A 20287-nucleotide genomic window follows, 5' to 3' on the forward strand; every position below is an offset into this window, starting at 1 on the left:
TCCAAGTGCATAGGCCACGCAGAAGGCAGAGAGTAGGGGAAATGAGGGCTTAGTCGGGAAAGGCCTCTTGGAGAAGATGTGACTTTAATAAGGCTCTGAAGGTGGGATGTGCGCTGGTCTATCGAATGTGAAAGGGGAAGGACTTCCAGGCCAGAGGGACGATTTGGGCAAGGGGTAGGCAGCAAATTAGACGTGAGATCAAGGTACAGTGAAAACGTCAGCGTCAGAGAAGCAAAGCGTGTGGGCTGGGTTGTTTTAGGAAATCAGCAAGATAAGGTAATAATAATAATAATAATGGTATTTGTTAAGTGCTTTACTATGTGCAAACCACTGTTCTAAGTGCTGGGAGGTTACAAGGTGTTCAGGTTGTCCCACAGGGGGCTCACAGTTTTAATCCCCATTTTACAGATGAGGTACTTGAGGCACAGAGAAGTTAAGTGACTTGCCCAAAGTCACACAGCTGACAGTTGGCGGAGCCGGGATTTGAACCCATGACCTCTGGACTCCACAGCCCGGGCTCTTTCCACTGAGCCATGCTGCTTCTCAAAGTAGGAGAGGGTGAGCTGATTCTATCCTTTAAAGCTGATGATAAGGAGTTTCTGTTCGATGAAGAGGTGGATGATCAACCACTGGAGGTTCCTGAGGAGTGGGAAGATGTGGATGGAACAGTTTTTTCAGAAAAATGATCTGGGCAGCAGAGTGAAGTAGGAGAGACAGGAGGGAGGTCAATTATATTTGGCGATTGTAGCAGATCCAGATCTCAAAGCCTCAAGTAAGGTTCATAAGCACCTTCTAGCCCTAGGTTTCCATTAGGAAGGCATGCTATATTTCATATAGCTATCCAATCATATATGAAAAAAATGCCAACAGGTAGTCAGCTTCCTCAGTTTGCCTTATTCACTTCCTACGAATGCTTCAAAACTATCCTACTTGAAATATAGCCTGTTGTGGAGCTGCTCAGCATTTCCTAAGCAAGCAAACAAATATGAAGTCAAGTTCTGGGACTGTGTGGCAAAAATCTTTCTTTAGTAACTATTTAACTTCAAGATTAATTACCAAATTATATAATAATAATAATAATAATAATTTTAGTATTGAGCATTTACTATGTGACAGGCACTGTACTAAGCACTGGGGTAGATATAAGGTAACTGGGTTAAACATAGTCCCTGTTCCATGTAATACTCACAGACTTAATCCCCATTTTACAGATGAGGCACAGATAAATTAAATGATTTACCCAAGGTCACACAGCAGACAAGTGGCAGAACTGGGATTAGAAGCCAGGTCTTTCTCACTCCCAGGTCTGTGCTCTATTCACTAGGCCATGTTGCTTCTCAACATATGTTTTAAGTACATTTTGAAACAACATTCATTCATTCATTCAATCGCATTTATTGAGCACTTACTGTGTGCAGAGCACTGTACTTAGCGCTTGGGAAGTACAAGTCAGCAACATATAAAGACGGTCCCTACCCAACAACGGGTTCACAGTCTAGGATTGACAAGAAGGACTAGAAGGATTGACTAAATCAGTCTAGATGTCAACATACCGTGATTCTGATACATCTTCGCGAATCATCCCTCTATCTTCTAGTGCAGTTCATTTGGGTTCTCTAATTCTATAACTCAAAAGTTAACCAAATATAAAATTTGAATCATGGATTGTCAACCCCTTGAGGGATAAGGACCATGTCTAATTCCCACCTGTGTATTTTCTTCCAGTACTCAGTACAGTGCTCTGCACAAAGTGCTTATTAAATGCCATTGTTACTACTGAGTGCTTACAGTGTACATAGCACTGTATTAAGCATTTGGGAAATTACAATAGAGTGCGCAGATGTGATCCCTGCCCAGAAGAAGCTTACAGTCTACAGGGGAAGGCAGACATTAAATTGCAAACAGGGGAAATCATAGAGCATAAGGATAGGAACAAAAGTACGTAAGTGCTACATGGCTGGGGTGAGTAACCAAGTTGTTAACTTTACTTCCATTAGACTAACAAAACTGTACTAGTTCAGAGAAGAAAATGCCCTCATTTTTCAGTATCCCACCAAAACCTCAAACTTCACATCTCCAAAACAGAACTCCTCATCTTACCACTCAAACCCCATCCTCCCTGATTTTTCTTTAATGGTATACAGCACCACTATCCTTGTTACTTCACAAGTCCATAACTTACTCCATCCTTGACTCATCTCATCCAAACCACACATGGATTTTTGTCACCAAATCTTGCCAGTTCTTCCTTTTAAACATCACTCAAATCCATCCCCTCCCCTCCACCCAAGCTGCTATCACGCTGATCCAAGCACTTATCATACCCAGCTCTCAGAACAGTGCTTGACACACAGTAAGCGCTCAATATCATCATCATATCCCAGCTCGACTACTGCATCAGCATCCTCACTGAAACTCCCTCTATCCTCTTTCCTCACTCCAGTCCATACTTTGCTGCCCATATCACTTTTCTGAGAAACCATTCCATTATCTCCCCACTCCTCAAAAACCTCCAGTGATTGCTCATCCACCTCAGCGGCCAACAGAAACTCCTTAATATCAGCCTCTGGGCACTCAAACACTCTCCCTCCTACCTAATTTCACTGATCTTTTAATACAACCCAACTTGCCCCCTCCACTCCCCTAGTGCCAAGCTACTGTCTAACCTCCATCTTGTCTATCCTGCCAATGACCCTTGGCCCATATTCTCCCTCAGGCTTGAAACTCCCTTCCCCTTGATATCTGACGGTCTACCACTTTCCAACCTTAAAAACCTTTCTAAAATCAAGAGGCTCCCAGACTAAGCTCTCTATTTTCCCTCCCTGCCCTCCCCTCTGTGTTGCCTATGAACTTGGCCATTTACCTCTTAAGCACCTTGATTCTCATCCCGGCCCCACAATACTTATGCAAATATTCTTCTACTCTATTAATTGCTCTAATCTGTACTCCTCCTCCCTTGTAGACTGTAAACTCCATGTGGGCAAGTATCACATCTACCAACTCTTTCCCAATTGCTTAGTACAGTGCTCTGCACCCAGTAAGTGCATAATACCATTAATTGATTGAGCCCCCATTTTCTATTTGGCCAACAGGGAGTGAAACCCCACCCTTTAATAATCCTTTTATATGGGTGCCCGGGAATCATTGTGTTATTCCTCTGCTTCGCCTAGGGTGTTCTTGAAGATATAGAGATATGCAAATGCAAATTGTTAATGGTTCTAATTTAGCTGGCTCCCAGCTTACTTTTCTTGGTGTAATAATAATAATAATAATAATAATAATGGTATCTGTTAAGCACTTACTATGTGCAAAGCACTGTTCTAAGCGCCCGGGGGGGATACAAGGTGATCAGGTGTCCCACGTGGGGCTCACAATCTCAATCCCCATTTTACAGATGAGGTAACTGAGGCCCAGAGAAGTGAAGTGACTTGCCCAAAGTCACACAGCTGACAATTGGAAGAGCCGGGATCTGAACCCATGACCTATGACTCCAAAGCCCGGGCTCTTTCCACTGAGCCACGCTGCTTCTCTGGTGTAGCCAGCATTTGCTATGTAAAGATTGTTCATGTTGTTTTATTCATTTATAGTTTGTAGAATTAAATCTTCGCAAGTTGCTTATTGCTCACCAGAGAGTCCACCAAACCTAGTGTTTGAATAATTGTACACTAATACTACAGCAACTTTTGCCCTATGTCATTGCTATCTTTAACGAGCCTTGTTCAATCTGAGTTGCAGTTTTTCTAATTTGATATATAATGGAACAAAAGTGGGTATGAGAGAATGAGAAACAGTGATTTCCAAAATGTTGAATCTTTTTATACTCAAAAAACTTATTTCCAGATGTCAACATTACAAAAAACAGCCGTTTTCAATTTTTGGTAAATCATCAAATGAAAAATGCTCCTAACATGAGCTTTTACATAGGTTTATGCAGGTGAAACTGGAAAATGATCACCAGCAGCCATCAGCATTAAAATACTTCAGTCATTCTGTTAGAACTCAACACTTTGACAATAATGCCCTTTAACAAAACTTGTTGTAATCTGTGTCACTACTACTGTCATTGCTCTTCAGCACTCTGCACATCAAAGAAGCTGTTTAGCATTTTCTTCTTCCTCCAGAAGACTCTGTTCAGGGTTCGACTCTGATACATCACGCCAGTAAGGAAGGATCAAAGGCAGGGTAGCCAATTTCTTCTCCAGAAGGGGCCAAAGTAGGGATGCCAGAAATTCATTGCCCTTTGCTGATAAGTGCAGCCCATCAGACAGGTAGGAAGTAAAGTCCTGTAATGAAAAAAACAAACCTTGCTGTTGATCTTCTAAGGAAATTCATAGATTAGAGGCTAGAGCTGCTCTGGTTAACAGGCCCAGTGGAACGATTATGCACGAGATTTGCACTAAAACCTTTACTGACTCCATGATAAAATCACAAACCTGGGGTGTTGAATTGGTGGTTCTTGAAGACAATTTCATTATAGAGACAGACCAGCACAGGTTCTAGCACCTGTACCCATTCTCACATAAACAAATACCATTGTTAGGATCCTTTTCTCCTACTCATATTCTTTAATTAAGCTGCTGTCTCCCCCACTAAATTGAAAGGTACAAGTTGTCATCATGAGACAGACCAGCACAGGTTCTAGCACCTGTACCCATTATCACATAAACAAATACCATTGTTAGGATCCTTTTCTCCTACTCATATTCTTTAATTAAGCTGCTGTCTCCCCCACTAAATTGAAGGGTACAAGTTGTCATCATCTACTGCCTTCTAGAATCCATTTTTTTCCTCTGCTTCCTTTGACCTCCATCAGCTCCACTAATGCTTAGAGTGTTTAACATCTACGGTGAAAACCCACTCTCGCATCTGAACACTACACAGCTTTGCTGGCCTTCAGCTCCCGCAAACATCAATATGGGCACAACCTGACCATATATTAGTCTCTCTCCCTTCCAAATCTGCAAACCACATGCCCTCCCCATCTTTAAAAGTCAACCTCTGCAAAAGACATTCTTTGACTAATCCTCCTTCCTGGGTCAATCAATCAATCGTATTTATTGAGCGCTTACTATGTGCAGAGCACTGTACTAAGCGCTTGGGTCATGGGTCCTCATGGGCTCTCTTAGTAGTCATATGGATCCATTTATTTGTCTTTCATTTTGTCAATTACTTTTGGTTTTTTATCATTGGGATATATGCTTTTTTTAACCTGGCTATTTGTTTCACCCATGAGATCAAAGGCTCCTTGAGGGCAAGAGCTGCATCTTTTACATCTATTGAACAGCTCCAATTAACTTATTATACCCAACCTTGGCATTCATTTTCATCCAATGAGAAGCAGCGTAGCTTAGTGGAAAGAGCAAGGACTTGGGAGTTAGAGGTCGTGGGTTCTAATCCCAGCTCTGCCACTTGTCAGCTGTGTGACTTTGTGCAACTCACTTAACTTCTCTGTGCCTCAGTTACCTCATCTGTAAAATGGGATTAAGACTGAGAGCCCCACATGGGAAAACCTGATTACCTTGTAGCTACCCCAGCGCTTAGAATAGTGCTTGGCATGCAATAAGCACTTAACAAAAGCCATTGTTATTACTACTATTATTATTATTCTCAATGTCACCAAATCCTGTTGGTTCTACCTTCGCAGCAACACTGAAACCTGCCTTTTCCTCTCCATCCAAATTTCTAGTATGATGATCCAAGCATTGATCTTATCCTACTTTGACTATTGCATCAGCCCTCTTGCCTCGTTTTTCTCCCCACTTCAGTCTATATTTCACTCTACTGCCCGGATCATTTTTCTAAAAAAAATTCAGTCCTTGTTTCCCCAGTCCTCAAGTGTTTACCCATCCACCTCCGCATCGAATGGAAACTCCTTACATTGGACTTTAAAGCACTCAATCTCCTTGCCCCCTCCTATCTTACCTTGCTGATTTTCTACTACATCCCAGCACACTCACTTCACTCCTCTAAAGGCCAATTTAGTCACTGTACCTCTATCTCATCTATCTCGCTGCTGATCACTTGCCCATTCTTTCCCTCCAGACTGGAACTCCCTCCCCCTTCATTACCGGCAGGCGATCTCACTCCCCACCTTCGAAGCCTTACTAAAAGCACATCTCCTCCCAGGAGCCTTCCCAGACTAGGCCCTCTCCCTTCTGAGTAGCCCTTGCACTTGGATTTGTACCCTTTATTCACCTCATGCTCAGTCCCACAGCATTTATGTATATATCCATAATTTATTTTAATGTCTTTCTCCTCCTCTAGACTGTAAGCGCCTTGAGGGCAGGAAATATGTCTATCAGTTCTATTATACTGGACCCTTCCAAGCACTTAGTATAATGCTCTGCATCCATTTAATGCTCAACAACTATGACTGATTGCTCAACAAATGCCAACTACCGTGATAATGACAGCTGCCCAAAGTCCCTCTTCTTGGCACCTACTGGAGTCCCTGACTCCCAATTCCAGAAGAGGGCTGTAGGAAGAAATGTCCTTCTCTCTACCCTCTTACCCAAATGGTAGAAATAAAAGTCAATGAATTCCTTTTAGAAACAAGGCCTCAGGGTCAGTTGTAATTTTTCTCTTATTTTTACACATTAAACGGGTCAGGTTGCTTCCCCTAGCTATTAGTTCTGTAAGCCAAAATGGAAGAATCAGGGACAGTACGCTCCTTGAAGACAGGAATCATGTTTGCCAACCTTATATTGTACTCTCCCAAGTGCTTAGTACGGTACTCTGCACAGAGTGAGCACTTAATTCAAGCCAATTAGGTCGGCCATTCATTCATTCATTCAATCGTATTTATTGAGCGCTTACTGTGTGCACAGCACTGTACTAAGAGCTTGGGAAGTACAAGTTGGCAACATATAGAGACAGTCCCTACCCAACAGCGGGCTCACAGTCTAGAAGGGGGAGACAGAGAACAAAACAAAACATATTAACAACATGGGGCTCATAGTCTGAATCCCCATTTTACAGATGAGGTAACTGAGGCACAGAGAAGTTATGTGACTTGCCCAAGATCACACAGCAGTCGTCAGTCAATCATATTTACTGAGGGCTTACTGTGTGCACAGCACTGTACTAAGCACTTGGACTAGTACAATAGAACAGATACATTCCCTGCCCACAACAAGTTTACAGCCTAGACAAGCAGCAGAGCCAGGATCAGAACCCAGGTCTATGCTCTATCCACTAGGTCACGCCAGCTCTCTCTTTATTCCATCCTACTCATTTTCATTAATACATCTTCGGCAATCCCATTATTATAAAAACAAACATTTTCCACAGGGGACTAGGAATTCATGTACATTTCCCAATTCTCCTGTATTAGTTTCTTTCATGCTAATTGTCTGTCACACCCTGACTTCACAGAACTTTGCTTAAGTCATCATTTCGAGAGCCTTCTTAATTTTGATGGAGAAAATATTGACCACGTACAAACTACCCTACCTGATTGTCCTTCTGCATCAATGTCCACAGGTCAAGCACCTCAGTCCCACACTCCTCAGCCACTTGCACACAGGCTTTTGCATACTCTCCAGCAACCACATTTAGCCGATTTAATTTGCAACCTATGGAGGGAGAAGAAAATTTAAGTTTCAGTTGCGAATTCCAACCTAGGATCGACGGCAATCCTGGGCCATGGGCTCTGTGGAGAAGAAGGAGACCACGTGATTCCCATAACCTTGTGGGTTGGGGTAGGAGAGAGCAGGAAAGGGCAGCCCACCCACCCCACCCACTGGACCCAGAGTGAGGTTGGAAGTTGAACCAACACTGGGCGAAGCAAACAGTGAAGGTGAACCTGGGCCCTGGACGGACTGAGTCATGCCTGGAGGACGGTGAAGGAAGCAAAGATTTATGGAGGTGGCAGGTGTGAAAACAGCTGTTACAAAAACAAGTTAGAGCCTGGTGCCTTCCACAATACAATGACAAAGGTGGCAGGTCCCAATGTGACTGAACTGTTTGTTGTGCTCAAGATCCAGGGAGGTCACTGTGAGCAGGGAACGATGATGATGATGGCATTTTTTAAGCTCTTACTATGCACCAAGCACTGTTCTAAGCACTGGGGTAGATACAAGTTAATGAGGTTGCCCCACGTGGGGCTCAGTCTTAATCCCCATTTTACAGATGAGGTAACTGAGGTGCAGAGAAGTTAAGTGACTTGCCCGAAGTTACACAGCTGATAAATGGTGGAGCTGGGATTAGACCCACGACCTGCGACACCCAAGCCCGGGCTCTTTCCACGAAACCATGCTGCTCCCACAATCTACCAACTCTTGTACTGTACTCTCCCAAGTGCTTAGTACAGTACTCTGCACACGGTAAGTGCTCAATAATTACTACCGATGGCAACGATGAAGTAGCCACGGAGGTGATGGTCAAGGAACAGCAGAAGCTCAGAGTTCAAGATCCGGGTTTTACCCAGAATGGGTCTGGGCTGTGCAGTGGTAAGGGGAGCAGGGTTTGGATGGAGATGGGTCTCCTTTCCTCTCCCACCGCCCAGGTCTTGTCTCCTTAGATCCCCCATAAATAAGCCAGGACCAAGGTCATGACACAGAATACTAAAGTGGAATTTTGTTAGACTTTGACCTTTAAAAAACAGACACCCCCATCCTGCTTCTCCAAAGCAGATTTCACCTGCTGAAAAATGAGCAGATGTTGTTGAAGTGGGGTATTTTAATGAACAGTTATTTAGCAGCTACCCGCCAATTTTCCTTTCACTCTCTTCCATGTCAAGCGTTGACTCCGTAACAATTTGCAGAGTGAAGACTGCAACAGTTTCGTTATAAAAGAAAAAAGTGGTTTTTCAAAGTTTAATTACTGGACAGAAAGTGGTGATTTTATACTCAGAAAAAAAGGACATTTACATACCGGAAACAATGCAAAAACTTGCAAAAAATCAGGTTTTCCCAAATATATCAACTTCTAGCATACTACTATAAAGATTAATAATCTGATAAATGCAGGAACCCTAACCCTAAAGATAGGAGTGATGGGTGGAACGCAGATCGCAGAGCTACCTAAAAAAAATCTAGTGCAATTGGAGTCAATGAAAATAAGGAACCTGAGAGCTCCAAGGGCAAACTGTTACTCCATCAATCAATCAATGGTATCTACTGAGCATTTACTGTGTGGAGAACACTGAACTGAGCTCTTGGGATGATAATACAATAGACAGGATCTCTGGCTTCAAGTGGGATTGTAAATTCTGTCTGATTCATCCCCCCTACCTTTCTGGGCAGGTCATCTCATCAGCAACCACAGCCCACATATCTACACTCTTTCTTCTTGGAATTTCCACTCCTACTTTATCTGCTGCTTCATTTTTTTCCCAGTAGTCTCCATTAGAATTTTTTTGAGGTTACAAGTGGGTGAAAGAGATGATTGAGAGCCAAACTTATAACACTACCCTTTTTGATTATGTCAATATAACATGCAGCAGACCCCAATACTTTTCAAGTTAAAATTATATTAGCACCTTAAAAACAATCACTTCTGACTCTTCTCTTCTTTTCTCTCCCTCCTTCACGTGATCACTGACCCAGACAGAGCCTTCACAGTAGAGTCGGGCAGGCCAGAGAAATCACGAAGAATCTGAAGGAGCAGGAGGGTGGAGGGTGTGGCCCAATAGAAATCTTACATTTGGCATTTTGGAGAATCCTGGTTTACCAGGCTATTCTAGAGCTTAGCAGATTTAACAGCAATAGCAAGCAGGAACTCAGTTTGTGAGTGAATTGATCTTTACTAAGAACTATACTAAGCACTTGGGTAGCATCTTGGATTTAGGCAGAAATATAAAGCAAACTGTTTTTCAGTATGGAGATAAGCAACCTGCACACGTTTATCTAGCCAAAAGCTTTCTACCATTTTTAACCCCAAATTAGATGAGATTCTCATTACCTTGAGCAATGCACTCCTTCTCCCAAGCTGATTCACAAAGAGGGGGTGGTGTTATCAAAATGACCCTATTTCCAGGGACACCTACAGACTCAAGATACTGTATCATGGTCTTTAAATTCTCAACATACTCATCCAAAGGAATGTGTTGCTTGGGATTTTCATCTGTTGGAGGAAATAGTATATTACCTTTATTAAATACAAATATACAAATCTTCATGTACAGAAATATTAACTTCCTACTCCCCAAATCTACAATTAGATTATCATAGCTATTCAACAAAGAACGTAACACATAACTTCCTATACTTTCCTGAGGGAATAAAAGTAAGGCACTTTAAAGAAGCAGTGTGGCTCAGTGGAAATAGCACAGGCTTTGGAGTCAGAGGTCATGGGTTCAAATCCCGTTTCCGTTGTCAGCTGTATGACTTTGGGCAAGTCACTTAACTTCTCTGTGCCTCAGTTACCTCATCTGTAAAATGGGGATTAAGACTGTGAGCCCCACATGGGACAACCTTGATCACCTTGTAACCTCACCAGCGCTTACAACAGTGCTTTGCACATAGTCAGCGCTTAATAAATGCCATTATTATTATTATTAAAAATAAAAAGCTAATGCTATAGGGGGCCTAAGAGGACAAGCTCTGGCTTTTCAGAGACTTCACCTTGAATAGTTTTTATAAGAGACCATTACAGGTCAGAATGATATTAGTTCACTGGGGTTTGGTTGAAAGGGAATATAAAGTCAATGTTTTATTCAAAGTTATGTAGTGGCAGGTCCACTTCCCCAAGCACCCGCTTCCAGAGGTTTTCAGAGGTATAAAACTTGTCAAATAACTTGAAAGCAGCAGAAATTAAGGAGGAAAAGAATAAGAATTTATGAATTTTGTACAATTAATATTCAGAGAAATCATCATACACAGTGAATTTAACAGGCAAAATGTTCTGAACTGTGTAGTTTTCATAGCAACAACTCTGAAAGGCACACTCAATCATCATACTATGGTTATGTTATGCAGATGGTTGTCATCACCAGCAGTTTCCAGGCCTCAACATTTCAAAAAGCAAAATGGAAGTATCAGAATATTTTTCAAAAAAATATATATGTAATTTGGGAGGTGGTAGAATGTTCTGATTCAACAATTTAATTTGCTCAGCACCCACCTAGGACCCTCTTCTACGAAGGGCTAGTCATCAATAGCGAAAAGCTCATTTAGGGCCTTGGCACAAGAGCACCAACCGTTTACTAGATTTAATGGATGAGAATCGGTCAGTGGTATTTATAGAGCAACAGCACAGTACTAAGAGTTTAGAGGAGCACAATAGAGTTATTAGATGACAGCCTTGTCCACGAGGAGCTTTGAATCTAGTGGGATGATCCTTGAAAAGAGGCAGCAAGGCTTATATTTCTATATTTCTTCTGTAACTACCCAATACAGTGCTATATACAACTCTTATTAAAACCTGAATGGATTATGTTTCTCCAAGGAGTTGGGAAGAAGTCCTGCATCCTCTCCACCACTAGATTGCAAAATCTTTGTGCACAGGGACAGTGCCGCTTGTTTATTCTGTACTTCTCACATACTTTAATTAATAATTAATTACTTCATGCTGCTGCCCAGATTATCTTTGTCCAGAAACGCTCTGGGCATATTACTCCCCTCCTCAATAATCTCCAGTGGCTACCAATCAATATGCGCATCAGGCAGAAACTCCTCACCCTGGGCTTCAAGGCTGTCCATCCCCTCGCCCCCTCCTACCTCACCTCCCTTCTCTCCTTCTCCAGCCCAGCCCGCACCCTCCGCTCCTCCACCGCTAATCTCCTCACCGTACCTTGTTCTCGCCTGTCCCGCCATTGACCCTCAGCTCTCATCATCCCCTGGGCCTGGAATGCCCTCCCTCTGCCCATCCGCCAAGCTAGCTCTCTTCCTCCCTTCAAGGCCCTGCTGAGAGCTCACCTCCTCCAGGAGGCCTTCCCAGACTGAACCCCTTCCTTCCTCTCCCCCTCGTCCCCCTCTCCATCCCCATCTTACCTCCTTCCCTTCCCCACAGCACCTGTATATATGTACATATGTTTGTACATATTTATTACTCTATTTATTTATTTATTTTACTTGTACATATCTATTCTATTTATTTTATTTTGTTAGTATGTTTGGTTTTTTTTTTTCTCTGTCTCCCCCTTTCAGACTGTGAGCCCAATGTTGGGTAGGGACTGTCTCTATATGTTGCCAATTTGTACTTCCCAAGCGCTTAGTACAGTGTTCTGAACATAGTAAGCGCTCAATAAATATGATTGATTGATTGATTGATTGATTGAGTCTTCAACCCCTCCCCACCCAAACTGACAGTCTGCCGTCACCTCTCAGCCCTTCCTGGCTTGACTCTGACAGTCCATGGGCCTCCAAGGGGCCCCGCCCTGCTCTGGGAGGGACTGCCCTTTCAAGAGGCAACAGGCTGGGATGTGCAGATGCAAGGGGACACAGATGACTTCGGTGTGCAATGGGCTGGGATGTGCAGAAGCCAAGGGGAACAATCCCTGCTGCCTACCCTGCACTGCCTCTCACAGCAATAGCAGCAGCTCTGCAGAATCCCGCTTGCCAGAGGGTGGGCCCCCACTGACCCCAGTAGGGAGTGGCGTCCTTGGCAACTGTCCTGGTTGGGAAGGAAGGCTCTGAAAGGTAGAGCACCAAGCTGGCCACATTATCAACCTCTCCACTGCTAGCAGATGGCACTGAGTGGGGAAACTATACAAATCTTTGGCTGCTAACTTCCTCCCAAACTCAAGGCCTTCTATTCATATATACCAGTGACTTTCAGCAGATGCTAAAGAATTTTAAATGTCAAGTCTGCTGAAACCCAGAATATGTGGAAATGGAGGGGGTGAGGGGAACTCTCACACTGAAGAGACCGAGCCCAGGTTAAGTTGGGGAGCTGATAATTAACTAGGTAGGAATATCAAAATACAAAGAACTGAGGTTTTGTAAACTTCAATTCTTTGTGAAATAAGAAACCTCTAAAGGAGCTAGGGGAAAATGAAAAAAGACTCTTACCTTTCAAAGCACTGTCATTAGCGCCAAAGAAAATGGTAACTGCAACAGGGTTTTCGGCAGTAGTGCTTTTCTTAATTATCCTTGGAAGGATTATTTTGGCCCATTTGGTATTGTAGCCTGAAAACCCACGATTAAAAACGTCACATTTCCTAAAAACAAGTCAACAAAGAGGAAAAAGATTTCTGGATAAGACAATATTAAACAATTAAAAAATTTTAATCTAGGCTGGTAATTTCAAGGGCTCTCCTTTCAACAGTACAACCAAATTTTCCACTACTCTGTCAATCAGTCAGTGGACCTCACTAAGAGCCTATTAAACACTTTCCCAGGTACAGAGTAAGCAGACACTATTCCTTCCCTCAGAGAGCTTATGCTCCGCTGGATAAATTATAGGTAGGGGGAGTCGGGCACAAAGAGATGTAGATAAGTGTTGGAGGGTAAGGCACCTATGTGCTTAGGGGCTAAGGATTCAAGTGCACAGTTGTCACAGTAGGTAGTGGGATAGCGTGGGAAGATGAGCAAATTGTCAGATGAAGTTTCCTGGGGATGTGATTTTAATAGGGCTTTCAGTTGAGGAGAGCAGTAGTCTGCCAGATGAGTACCAGGCAGGAGGGCGGGTGGGAGTTAGGACTGGAGATAGGAGTCGATGGCGAGGGAGACAAGAAAGAGGCACAGTGAGGTGGGTGTCAGAGGAGTGAAGTCTGCAGGCTAGGTTGGAGTAGGAGAGGAGTGAGGATAAGAAGGATGAAAAAAGTTGGCTGACTGCCTTAAAGTCAACGGTGAGGAGTTTCTTCTTGATGAGGAGACGGATGGGCAAACCATTCTTTCTGAGGAGAGCAGAGACGGGTGCAGAATGATTTACAGAAAAATGATCCAGGCAGCAGGCTGAATTTTCCTGGAGGAGGGAGAGTCTGGAGGCAGGGAGCTCAGCAAGGAGGCTGATGCAGTAGTTGAGATAGGATATGACAGTGCTTGGACCAGCATGGTGACAGTTTGGATGGAGAGGAAGGGGCAGATTCTGGAGATAATTTGATAGGAGACCAGGCCCTAAGCTCTGAAATCTCTTCCATTTTTAGCAGTGAATAACCAAATGGAAAAGAATGTTATCTTAAAAACAATCCTATTATTTAAATCCTCCCCTTTTCACATAAGCACTACTGAAGCCGGTGTTCAAGGCTGCTGATTGATTCCTCTCTCCCTGGTAAGCAAGATCTGGATGTGGATCCCCTTGGAGCTCATCAGATCACCAAAACACTCTTCTGGGCTTCAGAAAACCAAACTGTTCTAAAAAGTTAGAGAAATAATACTATACTGGAATACTGGAGAAGGGGAGGTGAGGATCTAATTGCAACTCATGCAGAAACCCAAAGGGAACAAGGACAATCTGTTTCCAGTTGATTGGACAGAAAAGGGTTCAATCTGAACCATAGAACAGTCTCAAAAAGGCAATTTCCTGTAGCATTTCCTTCCACAAAGAATATATGGTTTATAAGTAGCAACAGCAGGCAAATTTCAAAACTGTTTGAAATTTAAGCAGCTTTTAAAAAATAGCAGCTCAAAAATCTGAACCTTCAGAAATGAAGAAAATTAATATTTGGTTGAAAAACACTCAGAAGACCCAATATTTACTCAAAGGAGAGAGCCCCTTTTTTGGAGAAGCAGTGTGGCATAGTGAAGACAGCATGGGACTGGGAGTCAGAAGGTCAAGGGTTCTAATCCTGGCTCAGTCACTTATCTGCTGTGTGACCTTGGGCAAGTCACTTCACTTCTCTGTACCTCAGTTCCCTCATCTGTAAAATGGGGATTGAGAATGTGAGCCCCACGTGGGGCAGGGACTGCGTCCAACCCGATTTGCTTGTACAGTGCCTGGCAACATAGTAAGCGCTTAACAAATACCTTAATTAGGGAAGCAGCATGGCATAGTGGATAGACCATGGGCCTGGGAATCAGAAGGTCAAAAGTTCTAATTCCAACTCTGCCACTTGTCTGCTGTGTGACCTTGGGCAAGTCCCTTCACTGGACCTCAGTTCCCTCACCTGTAAAATGAGGATGGAGATTCTGCGCCCCACATGGGAAAGGAACTGTGTCCCACCCCATTTGCTTGTATCCACCCCGGCACTCAGTACAGTGCCTGGCACATAGTAAGCCCTTACCAAATGTCATAATTATTATTATTATTCTCTCGATGGATAACTCTTCCTTATTGGCGGTGGATAGGTGCATTTTGCAGAGTATTCACTAACTCATCAAAGTCATCAGACAGTATGAAACTTGTCCATTTTGTTAAGCTCAAGGGCTGCCCTCCCGCCTCTCCGTTCCAAACACCAGGTTGCACTATGGCTAAGAAAGTTAATCTCTGTAAAAGGAGCAAAGATGGGCTGTACAAATGTGCTTTTCCATTCCAGAGTCTTATTTCCTGAGACATGACCTATGCTGTGAAATAGTAAATGCAGTGGGTATAAATCTCGAAACTGCCAAGTCTCACCTGACCAGCTTGTCGGCAAGTAATGATCCCCACCCATCTTTCTGGAAAGAAAACTATATAAAAAGAAGACAGTTTCCATTTTATTCTTGTACATTTCATTCATAATTTTCATTAAAATAATTTGGTGACAGATTTTAATTAGTAAAGCTCCTTTTGATTGCCTGAGTGCACGCCGTGAGAAAACACATTTTTGTCCAGCTCAGGGGAGAGCATAAGCTGAAGGTGGTTACTCAACAGTTTAGCGGTGATTTGCAGAAAAAACAATTTTCCTGTATTAACATTTCTGTTGTTGCTGGTTACACTTTATAAAAGGCCAATCTTCTTATTAATCTTTAAGCCATAACAAAGCTCCTGAATGTGAAGTGTAATGTCACGGAAAGCAAATTTAAGAGCTAAGCTTTCGGAAAGCCTCCAGAAACAAATCAAGGGCCTCATGTAAGCGAACAAAAGCACGATATCCTCCGGACCTGGGTCGGGGTGTGGGGAGTCACTAGGGGCCTAGAAGAGGGTTATGTGGTCCAGTGACTAGGGCAGAGAGGGTTCATTAGGGGCCCAGAGAAAGGCTATGTGGTCCAGTGACTGGAAGATAGCTAGAAACCCAGAGATTTATGTGGTCCAGTAACCAGGCCCAGTGGCCGGGGGAATTGCTAGAGTCATTCAGTCGATCAGTCAATCGTATTTACTGAGCACTGACTTTGTGCAGGGTACTGTACCAGGTGCTTGGGAGAGTACAATATAATAATAAACGGATACATTCCAAGTACACAATGAGCTTACAGTCAAGAGGGGAAGACAGACATTAATATAAATACATTACATATATGTATATAAATGCTGTGAGGCTGGGAGGGGAGAATAAATAAAGGGGGCAAGTAGGGGCGACGCAGAAGGGAATGGCAGAGGAGGAAAGAAGGGCTTAGTCTGGGAAGGCCTCTTGGAGGAGATGTCCCTTCAATAAAGCTCTGAAGCGAGGAGAGTAATTGTCTGTCGGATACGAGGAGAGAGGGTTTCCAGGCCAGAGGTAGAATGTGGGCGAGAGGTCGGTGGCCAGATAGACGAGATTGAAGCACAGTGACAGGAGCTAGAGGCTCGGCAGAGGTTTACGTGGTCCAGTGAACGGGCTCAGGGGGCAGTCACTGGGGGTCCAGTGAAGGACACTTTCATCTCCATCCAAACCACTACCGAGTTATTCATTCATTCAATCAGATTTATTGAGCACTCACTGTGTGCAGGGAACTGTATTACGTGCTTAGCACTGTACTAAGCATCACTCATCCTATCCTGACTGGATTACTGCATCAGCATCCTTTCTGCTCTCCCAACCTCCTGTCTCTCCCCGTTTCTGTCCACACTTCACTCTGCTGCCCGGCTTATCTTTCTACAGAAACGTTCTGGGCATGTCACGCCCCTTCTCAAAAATCTCCAGTGGTTGCCTGTCAACCTACGAATCAAGCAAAAACTCGTCAGCCTCTGGTTCAAGGCTGTCCATCACCTCGCCCCCTCTTACCCTTTCCCTTCTGTCCTTCTCCAGTCCAGCCCGCACCCTCTGCTCCTCTGCCGCCGCTCACCTCCTCACTGGGCCTCGTTCTCGCCTGTCCCGCCGTCGCCCCCCGGCCCACGTCCTTCCTCTGGCCCGGAATGCCCTCCCTCCACACAACCGCCAAACTAGCTCTCTTCCCCCCTTCATTCATTCAATCGTATTTACAGCGCTTAGAACAGTGCATTGCACATAGCGCTTAACAAATACCATCAGTATTATTACTGGGCGCTTACTGTGTGCAGAGCACTGTACTAAGCGCTTCAAAGCCCCACTGAAAGCCCACCTCCTCCAGGAAGCCTTCCCGGACTAAGCCCCCGTTTCCTCTGCTCTCCTCCCCCACATCGCCCCGACTCCCTCCTTCTGCTCTACCCCCCCTCCCCGCTCCACAGCACTTGTGTGTATATATGTACCTATTTATCATTCTATTTTATTAATGGAGTGTATATGTAATTCTATTTACGTTGATGCTACTGATGCCTGTTTACTTGCTTGGTTGTCTCCCCCCCACTGACTTCTAGAGAAGCAGCGTGGCTCAGTGGAAAGAGCACGGGCTTTGGAGTCAGAGGTCATGGGTTCGAATCCCGACTCCGCCACATGTCTGCTGTGTGATCTTGGGCAAGTCACTTCACTTCTCTGGGCCTCAGTTACCTCATCTGTAAAATGGGGATTAAGAGGGTGAGCCCCACGTGGGACAACCTGATCACCCTGTGCACATAGTAAGTGCTTAATAAATGCCATCATCATCCAGCAGCTTAGAACAGTGCTTTGCACATAGTAAGCGCTTAACAAATGCCAATTATTATTATTATTAGACCGTGAGCCCATTGTGGGTAGACATTTGTCGAACTGCACTTTCCAAGGGCTTAGGACAGTGCTCTGCACACAACAGGCACTCAATAAACTGTTGAATGAATGAATGAATGAAAGAATGACGGGTTCTGTGGGCCAGTGGCCGGGGTGTGGGAGTGGGGAATGGCTGTTAGGCCAGCAGAGGTGGGTGAGGGTGAGGGGGAGGGGGAGGGCGAGGGGGAGGGGGAGGGTGAGGGCGAGGGAGAGGGCCCGGGGCGGGGCCTTGGGGAGGGTTGTGGCAGGCCCGGCGGAGGAGGCCAGCGGCGGAGGGAGGTCGGCCAGCAGCTCAGCCTCCCTCCGCCCGAGCTCCCCGGGGCCCTGCTGGCCTTCATAGGGGCCTTCTTCTTCGGGGCCACAGGGGCCTTCTTAGGGGCCTTCTTCGGGGCTGGGGGGCCCGAAGCCTTGGGCCCCCGGCTCTCGGCCGCTACCTGCGTGATGGAGTCGCCGAACAGCAGGACCCGGGGCCACAGCAAGGCCATGGCGGAGGAGGAGGAGGAGGAGGAGCAGGAGGTGGCGGCTGGCTGGATGGGCGGGCCCCGCCCGGAATTGGGGAGAAAAGCGGCCACGGGCCTGGCCAATGGCGGAAGCGGCGGCAATAATCTCCTCAGGACCGTCCCCTTCCCCCCGGGGTGTTGTTCTCCCGAAGATAATAATAATAATAATGGGATTTATTAAGCGCTTACTATGTGCAAAGCACTGTTCTATGCGCTGGGGGGGGGGGGGTTACAAGGTGATCAGGTTGTCCCACGGGGGGCTCACAGTCTTCGTCCCCATTTTCCAGATGAGGGAACCGAGGCCCAGAGCAGTGAAGTGACTTGACCAAGGTGCCACAGCTGACAATTGGCAGAGGCGGGATTTGAACCCACGACCACCGACTCCAAAGCCCGGGCTCTTTCCACTGAGCCACGCTGCTTCTGGGCCTCGGTCCCCTTTCTGTCCCCCTCGTCGGACCCGCTCCCCACCCCCACCCCCACCCCCACGCTCCCCCCCACGCTGGGCCCGAGGACGCACTGCCCCTCCCGGCTTGGGCTCCCCCAGCCCGCAGCCCCAGGAGGCCGGGCCCCGGGGGTGGTGGTCCTCCTCCTCTTCCTCTCCCTCCTCCCTCCTCCTCCTCCTTCTCCTCCCTCCTCCTCCTCCTTCTCCTCCCTCCGGGGCCCGGCCCTCAGACCTTAGACCTCAGGGCTCTGGTCATCATCATCATCATCAATCAATCAATCAATCGTATTTATTGAGCGCTTACTATGTGCAGAGCACTGTACTAAGCGCTTGGGAAGTACAGATTGGCATCACATAGAGACAGTCCCTACCCAACAGTGGGCTCACAGTCTAAAAGGGGGAGACAGAGAACAGAACCAAACATACCAACAAAATAAAATAAGTAGGATAGAAATGTACAAGAAAAATAAATAAATAAATAAATAGAGTAATAAATATGTACAACCATATATACATATATACAGGTGCTGTGGGGAAGGGAAGGAGGTAAGACGGGGGGATGGAGAGGGGGACGAGGGGGAGAGGAAGGAAGGGGCTCAGTCTGGGAAGGCCTCCTGGAGGAGGTGAGCTCTCAGCAGGGCCTTGAAGGGAGGAAGAGAGCTAGCTTGGCGGATGGGCAGAGGGATTGGGGGCATTCCAGGCCCGGGGGATGACGTGGGCCGGGGGTCGATGGCGGGACAGGCGAGAGCGAGGTACAGTGAGGAGATTAGCGGTGGAGGAGCGGAGGGTGCGGGCTGGGCAGTAGAAGGAGAGAAGGGAGGTGAGGTAGGAGGGGGCGAGGTGATGGAGAGCCTTGAAGCCCAGGGTGAGGAGTTTCTGCCTGATGCGCAGATTGATCGGTAGCCATTGGAGGTTTTTGAGGAGGGGAGTAATATGTCCAGAGCGTTTCTGGACAAAGATAATCCGGGCAGCAGCATGAAGTATGGATTGAAGTGGAGAGAGACACGAGGATGGGAGATCAGAGAGAAGGCTAGTGCAGTAGTCCAGACGGGATAGGATGAGAGCTTGAATTAGCAGGGTAGCGGTTTGGATGGAGAGGAAAGGGCGGATCTTGGCAATGTTGCGGAGCTGAGACCGGCAGGTTTTGGTCATGGCTTGGATGTGAGGGGTGAATGAGAGAGCGGAGTCGAGGATGACACCAAGTTTGCGGGCTTGTGAGACGGGAAGGATGGTAGTGCTGTCAACAGAGATGGGAAAGGCAGGGAGAGGGCAAGGTTTGGGAGGGAAGACAAGGAGTTCAGGCTTCGACATGTTGAGCTTTAGGTGGCGGGCGGACATCCAAATGGAGATGTCCTGAAGGCAGGAGGAGATGCGAGCCTGGAGGGAGGGGGAGAGAGCAGGGGCAGAGATGGAGATCTGGGTGTCATCAGCGTAGAGATGATAGTTGAAGCCGTGGGAGCGAATGAGGTCACCAAGGGAGTGCGTGTAGATCGAGAACAGAAGGGGACCAAGCACTGATCCTTG

At 45.7% G+C, this 20287-nt stretch overlaps 1 protein-coding gene across 1 annotated transcript; it reads right to left on the reverse strand.

Moving 5' to 3' along the window:
- Positions 1-3794: 3794 nt before the first annotated feature.
- Positions 3795-18325, reverse strand: IAH1 (isoamyl acetate hydrolyzing esterase 1 (putative)). The gene is made up of 6 exons (XM_038772968.1): positions 18256-18325; positions 15439-15491; positions 12954-13102; positions 9904-10065; positions 7453-7574; positions 3795-4283 (listed from the first exon to the last, which is right to left on the reverse strand). The coding sequence occupies exons 1-6, from the start codon at positions 18304-18306 to the stop codon at positions 4086-4088; spliced, it is 735 nt and encodes a 244-aa protein (XP_038628896.1). The 5' UTR covers positions 18307-18325; the 3' UTR covers positions 3795-4085.
- Between the last annotated feature and the right edge of the window lie 1962 nt (positions 18326-20287).

The sequence above is a fragment of the Tachyglossus aculeatus genome, chromosome X1 (assembly GCF_015852505.1).
Source record: "Tachyglossus aculeatus isolate mTacAcu1 chromosome X1, mTacAcu1.pri, whole genome shotgun sequence".
Lineage (NCBI taxonomy): Eukaryota > Metazoa > Chordata > Mammalia > Monotremata > Tachyglossidae > Tachyglossus > Tachyglossus aculeatus.